This window comes from Amyelois transitella, chromosome 9 (assembly GCF_032362555.1).
Source record: "Amyelois transitella isolate CPQ chromosome 9, ilAmyTran1.1, whole genome shotgun sequence".
NCBI lineage: Eukaryota > Metazoa > Arthropoda > Insecta > Lepidoptera > Pyralidae > Amyelois > Amyelois transitella.
The window spans coordinates 4664430-4672039 of NC_083512.1; the positions used below are offsets into that span (position 1 = coordinate 4664430).

General features: G+C 34.5%; 1 protein-coding gene across 1 annotated transcript; it reads right to left on the reverse strand.

Moving 5' to 3' along the window:
- Positions 1 to 3176: 3176 nt before the first annotated feature.
- On the reverse strand, positions 3177 to 6525 carry LOC106134758 (brachyurin). Its single transcript, XM_013334887.2, has 5 exons — positions 6274 to 6525; positions 4790 to 5051; positions 4190 to 4288; positions 3857 to 4053; positions 3177 to 3613 (listed from the first exon to the last, which is right to left on the reverse strand). The coding sequence occupies exons 1-5, from the start codon at positions 6469 to 6471 to the stop codon at positions 3518 to 3520; spliced, it is 852 nt and encodes a 283-aa protein (XP_013190341.2). The 5' UTR covers positions 6472 to 6525; the 3' UTR covers positions 3177 to 3517.
- Between the last annotated feature and the right edge of the window lie 1085 nt (positions 6526 to 7610).

Consider the following 7610-nt stretch of genomic DNA (forward strand, 5'->3'; position numbering starts at 1 on the left):
GGTGACATATTATACTTTTTGTCTTTTAAGAAAAGTCAAGTTACTTATTAGAAAATTAAAATTTTTAAAAATTTAAAAAGGTCGAGGGAAGAAAAGATTGAAATTCAATACGATACGATTTAGAACAAAAAATATTATTATGTATATTTATTTAATTTCTTACAGTAAAAATAAACATTGTACTTACATTGTGGTTACATTAAGAAAACAAATGTAAAGATAGAGATATACGTGTTTTATTATCAAAAGAGCAAAAATATAAAAACTAACCGAAATAAGAAAATAATAATTGCCTTAATTCGTCACCATTTTTAAATTAGCATTTAAAATACGTAAACCACACGAATCTCGTACCTACACATTGTAAGCTAAGAAGCGGACCACGGGCCCCAAACATGGCCCCTAACGGGCCCAAGGACGCAACCGGGAACACGCTCAGAAGAAAGAGAGACAGATCCTGTTCATACATAATAACATAATGTTTTCTATTAAGAATCACTACATAAATAGAATCTACATAAATTTATGACACTCAAACACACTCTTTTTTGAGTGAATTTTTGAGTATCACTGATTTACATATGTATATTCTATTTATGTACTGATATTTATGTGAATTTTTGATTTGCACAACAAACTCGTGCTTCATTGAATAGTTTCCTTATTTTTTGTTTGACGATTGACAATAAAAATATAAAAAATGCGGTTTTAGATTCAATTTTATTTTCTTAAAAGTTTGTTTTTGTTTAGAATGTGTATCTGCACCTTTATTGTTACATCAATGTGTTTCGCTCGCACCACGTTGGGCGCCAATTTTACGTGACTTGAATGTAGAGCGGTGTTTGCAATCTCCTTGCTAGTTCCAAAATAATGAATGTTGTATAAACAATACTTACAGCCATTTACAAAATTAGTTGCAATGTATTGGAGTAGAAAAAAATAAACGCATTCAGACAGCTGAAGAAGGAGAGAAAAATAACAGACCAATGATTTTGGAACAAATTAGAATATTTTTGTGCAGGTAAACTTAAGCTAGAGAACTTTTTAATACCGGTTTTTTATTACGGCTTATACCTAAATATGTTAATTATGACTTATGAACCAAATATAAAAATTATACATAAATAAATATTACTTTGCACAAAAATTCTTGTACAATAGTTTAACACTACTTAATCATCAATTCCTTTAATGATTTTATCAAGAAATATGGACAGGAAATAGGTAATTACGAGATATATTTTATCACTGTCTTTATCACTTAATTCTTCTTTATCTGTGCAATGTGTACCTACACGAACAATAAATACATCTTTATACTCGTTACTACGACGATGCTTTAAATATTTATCAGGAATAATTCATTTTCACGTATTATCAGATTTTAATACAATTAATTACTCATTAATTACTATAACCAGAGAGCTGACTAGGATCAGATGCCAGGATGGTAGCGTTGTGAAAGGAGAAGAATGTGTACTAAAGATATGGAAGGACTATTTTGAAAGTTTATTTGAAAAAAAGAAAGGAAATAAGAAAGATTTCTGCTATAGCGAAGAAAAAGAGAATGAGATGGAAGGCGAAATTGAAATGTTCGAAATTGTGGAAGCACTTAAGAGTATGAAAGCGGGAAAGGCTGCTGGGTGTGATAGAGTGTCGGTCGAGATGCTTAAAGCAGGAAAAGGCGTAGTAGCTAGTCAGTTGTACTGCCTTTTCAATTTGTGTTGGAGAAGCGGCCGAGTACCAAAAGATTGGTGTAAGGCTGTTATCGTGCCACTTTACAAAGGAAAAGGGTCACAGCTGGACTGCAAAAATTATCGTGGTATAAGCCTGCTTAGCGTCGTCGGCAAATTGTATGCTAAGGTATTGATTAATAGAGTCAGGAATGAAACTGATGACAAAATATGGGATGCTCAAGCGGGATTTCGAAAGGGAATGGGATGTACTGATCAGGTCTTTTCCTTGCGGTGCATAGCCGAAAAGTTTTTGGCCAAGAGTCAAAAAGTCTATTGCACATTCGTAGATCTGGAAAAGGCCTATGACAGAGTTGAGAGGAATGAATTGTGGTCAGCACTTTCTATGCATGGGGTGAGCAGTCTCTTAATACGAGCACTGAAATCCTTATATGAGGATTCGAGTGCTTGTGTCAGGATAAACGGAGCGCACACTGAGTGGTTTAAGATTGAGAAAGGCGTTAGGCAAGGATGTGTTGCGTCACCGTGGCTGTTCAACCTATTTATGGATAGCTGTTTGACAGATTTGAAAGAGTCTAAAAGTGGATTAAGGATGAATGAGTTACTCGTCAAATGTCTGCTCTATGCCGACGATCAGGTTATACTGGCGTCATCAGCGGAGGAGTTACAGGAGATGGTAAACTGTATGCATGAAGCTTTAAAAGAGAAAGGAATGAAAGTGAACGTAAGTAAAACTAAAACACTGGTTTTTGAAATGGAGAAAGAAATGACAGCATGTAATATTTTGATTGGAGGAGAAAAAGTGGAGCAAGTGAAAGAGTTTGTATATCTAGGATCAAAGTTTACATCAGATGGCAAGTATGATAGTGATATTGAAAGGAGAGTGAACGCGGGGAACATGGTGAATGGAGCTTTGCATGCCTTTATGAGCAGTCAGAAACTATCCAAAAAGGCTCGACTGGCTGTGCACAGGGGCGTGTTGGTCCCGACATTAATGTATGGGAGTGAAAGTTGGGTATGGCAAAAGAAGCATGAAAGCAGAATAAATGCAGTGGAAATGAGAGCGTTAAGGAGTATGATGGGTGTGAAATTGAGTGACAGGATAAGGAACAGCGTGATAAGGGAATGTTGTGATGTGAAAGAAGATGTAGTTACAGGAATAGAAAAGGGTATGTTAAGATGGTTCGGTCATGTGGAGAGGATGAATGAAAGCAGGTTGACTAAGCAGATATACAAGGAGAGTGTGGAGGGAAAGGTCGGAGTGGGAAGACCTAGACGAACGTATCTTGATCAAATTAAGGACGTCCTGGTAAAGGGTCAGGTCAAAAGTACCCGAAACCGCCGAGCTTGTATGAAGAGAGTTATGAATGTGGACGAAGCGAAAGAAGTATGCAGAGATCGTGGCAAGTGGAAAGAGGTAGTCTCTGCCTACCCCTCCGGGAAAGAGGCGTGATTTTATGTATGTATGTATGTATGTAATTACTCATAATGTGTATATGGGTACATAACATGTTGTAACATAATTTTTTTGATTGCAGTTGTGTCATCGTTATCAAAAGAAGAAATATAAGAATTTTAGAAAAGTACGCATAAATGTAGAAAAAAAACATACAACAAATTAGATTAATTTAAAGTAATAAAGCTAAATGTGACACATTAATATTTATTAGTATTTCCTATTTCGATCATATAAGTCTAGTGACTGGTTTCTCTTCTCAAAATATATTTTATTTAAATTTTGCCTACTTAACTTAATACGAGTATCGCCTCACAGATATACCGAATCATAAAGCTGGAATTCATTATATAGCACAAATTACATTTCAAGTACTCGATATCCAAGAGAGATATTGTGTTATCCTCACATAACCACTAGGGAAACTTAACCCGCAACCTGCGCCGAATGATGTCAATCCGATCTGAAAATATAATAGGAGTTTTAAATTATAATTCTAAAACAGTTCTTCCAAGGTAAGGACTATATGCACTTATAAGAGAAATACTTAGATATTACAACTTCAACGAATTCTATATAGGTACAATTTTTTAAGGTTCAACATGCATACTTTGCTTTGATAAAATTTAAGTAGAAAGGTTTTTTTAATGATAATTAGAAAATTATCACTTAAAAAAATAAACGAAAAGCTGAATGGCCAACTCACCAGTATTCTCCTATCATTACTGATGGTCGTCAGAGGTCCACCAGAGTCACTGGCGCATATCCCGACCCCTCCTGATCCACTTGTGCAAATACTCTCATCTCGTGAACCAGTGGTTCCAAATAAGATTCCGCATTCAGCAGGCGTTATTACTTGGACGTCAACTGCTCTCAGGATTTGATTCCAATCTAAAGCTGGAGCTAAAATATAAATAGCATATTTTAATAGTAGCTTGCATTAAGATGAGGCCAAATAATGCAAGGATAGCGGCGCTCGGCCTACACATTCTGATAGATGGCATGATTTTATATATGTAAAATTTAAGGTTATATTTACATTCTGGTGTGATGCCATAGCCTGAAGTTAATGCCATCTGTCCAGCAAAGTTATTAGAAACTTCGTCATTGCTTGGTAGAGCAATGGGTTGTATTACATCTGAAAAAAAAAGTATTAAAGTAAAATCTTCTTCCACTAGCTTAAGTTGGTGAAGTAATGTGGAATATTCTCTAATATTTACTTAAAGTCAATTATTTTGTCTTTCAGTAAGTTATTCATCCTAGCTTTTCACGTTGTTTGTTTTCCCTTTACGACTATTTCAAAGGCTTGATCTGCTCCCTAAGGGATAAAGGCGTCATATGGGACTTACAAAGAATGAAATTTGTTGTACAACCTACTACCAAAATGTGGCTTGAGATACTTCCAAATTTTTAATTCATCTATACAAATAAAACTCTTTAGTTACTGCTAACTGATTGATTGACTGTCACACAGCCTTAACTGTTGGGTCTAGAGACTTGAAATTTAGTATTTAGGTTTCTTATGTGATCTAAGAAGGTATTAAGAGAGGATTCCCTGGAATTAACGGGATTTTAAGTTATACGAGGGCGGAGCTGCGGGCGTCGTCTATTACTCTTATAAGACTACAGTAATACTTACTTGTGAATGAAACAGTCGGTATATGAAGCATAGCGATATCATTGATATAGCTAGGGTCCCCAGCCGTGTATCCATGATGAGGAATGAAGTTTGTGGCGTTTACTCTGAGACCTCCGAAAAATACGTAGTTTGACCCCAAAGCCACGGTGTAAATCGCATCATCGAACTGACAGCTGGCTGCAGTAAGCACTCTTGTTGATGAGATGAGAGCACCCCCGCAGCACGAGAGAAAGACTGAAGGTACATCTATCACTATACCTGCCTGAGAAGGAGATAGATAATAATTTATTGTAAAGGATTCTTTAAAAAAAGTATTTGGCAAGTTTGGTTTCATATTTTAAGCGTTTAACGAGTGAATTTTCTTTATATATCGAACAAAATATAATCTAATATTTTATTGTGACTTGGTAAGAGATAGTTAAATTCCACCTCTATAAGTAAAAATATAATAAAATCAACTTTTACATAGTTATAATACATATGTATACATATGTATTAAAATCAACTTTTAGTATTTACATAACACCACACAACACCTTCCTTTTAATATTTACAAAATAAAATATTTTTAGTAGATATGATGTTAGGGGCAAAAAGTGACAACATATGAAACTGTACGCGATATTTTCAGAAATATAGACAGGTCAGCCATCGAAAGCAACGATACCCGGTTTAGTACTAAACTTTGAAGCAATGAACATTAAGCTTGTTACATAAATGACCAAGCGAATATAACGTCCATTTTAAAGCATAGATTGTTGCGATGCAAAATGTGAACGGAATATTCAGCAAACAAATAGGATCAGGTAACAAAGGATTTCTGAAAATCCTTCGTAAAAGGGGATGTGGCAAAATAATTACGCGAGCGAAGCCCGGAGCGCCACAATTGAATTCGGATATTTGTTGTTTTTACGTTATAATTTTTTTATTACAAAATTACATTTATGTAATGTTACTACGTATAATTTATGTTATAGTTTTTGATTGCTTATTTGCCGGTCAGTTTTAAAGCACCTTTGTTCAGATTCCTTCTGGCGTTAGTCCCAGTTACGTACTCACCTCTCAGGAGAAGAACCCGAGTTATTCATATGACCATGATCCTGGATTGGGTAAGTCGAATTTTTACACGAAGCGAAATATATACGGGACAGATTACAAAGATTGAGTTGAGCTTTTAAGTAACTTCGAGATTTCTAATATGAGACTTAACGGTACTAAATTTTGTAATGAATACTTATATAGATACACATCTTATACCCAGGCAAATTTAGAAAATGTTCGCTTCTCATCATTCCCTAGCCGGAATTCGAACCTGAGATCTCCGGTGTCACAGACAAGCGTACTACCGCTGCTCCATAGATGCCGTCAAGTTACATTTAAGGGGTCTTTTCATATAAAAGATTCTGCTCATTATCTTTTATCAACTCTTTGTTTAAAAATATATTTAAGTGTTTTTCTTTGTTTAAAACAAATGTAAAAAGTACCTGATAAGGAATTTCCGATATGTCAGTTATTGACCCTCCTGCAATTCTTTCTTCTTTAGCTATAGCAGCCTCTTCTAACTGCTTTAATTTTGTTGCTAGAGGTATTCCAATTTCTCTGTGATAATCACGAACTCCAATATTAGCACTGTATACAAGTACTGTTGATAACAATATTATTACTGGTACTAATTCTTTCATTTTAACAAATTATTACTGCGTCCAGTCTATAGCAAATACTGATAATAAGAAATCAGTCAAAAATCTTAAATACTCGTAGTATGGATAGTAAAATTCAGATAAGATAAGCGTCATTGAGGTAAATAATTATAATCTGGTTCCAAGAAATGAAATCTCATTGTGTCATTTCCTTAAATATTGCGCTCTATCTATTGTCGTGTAAGCGTAAGTTTCGGAACTGTAAACTTTCTAATGCTATGTCAAAAATATAAACTGTCGATGATTTATATTGCTTTACCAATAATTATTGGAGGTTTTGCGATATGATTACGCAAGTTCTGTACAGTTTTAGGGTTAAAACTACCAAACTAGGCATTCCTTCTATGACTTTACTTTCTTACCAAGTATCAGATGAATAAAGTAAGATCAATAATTACTTTTTTAAAACTAAACATGCATAAGATGTACATTATATGATGCTCCTTTTCAGAGAAGTAGGCATACGATAGTCATTCCACTTACCACGGTCCTGCTAACATTTTCTATTATTTATACATATTCATCATTATTTTCATGTAATCTTTTTAGTTTTGGGTACTCTTGATCTACTCGTTCCAGAAATTGAAGGTACGTTCGTCTTGTGAGTGGTTAACTGTTTATCGTAAACCGAAGTCAAAAGTATAAAAATAGTAATAAATCTCGCATTTTTTTTAAATCATCATCAAAGCTATGTGGTTTAGGTCATCCTGCTAAACTTGGCAGGCAGATGTATATATATAAGGAAAATACATACATGTAAACATTGGAATAAATGCTATTTTTTAATTCAAAAATTTTATGATTTATATTCGTCATATAAATGTTATCTTTTTTTTTTTTTTTTTTTTTTTTTTTTTTTTTTTTAACAAATTACACAGATTGAGTTAGCCTCGAAGTAAGTTCGAGACTTGTGTTACGAGATACTAACTCAACGATACTATATTTTTATAATAATAATAAATACTTATATAAATAAACATCCAGGACCCAGGCCAATCAGAAAAAGTTCTTTTCTCATCATGCCCTGGCCGGGATTCGAACCCGGGACCTCTGGTGTCACAGACAAGCGCACTACCGCTGCGCCACAGAGGCCGGCCGTTATCTAATTTATGTATTACGAT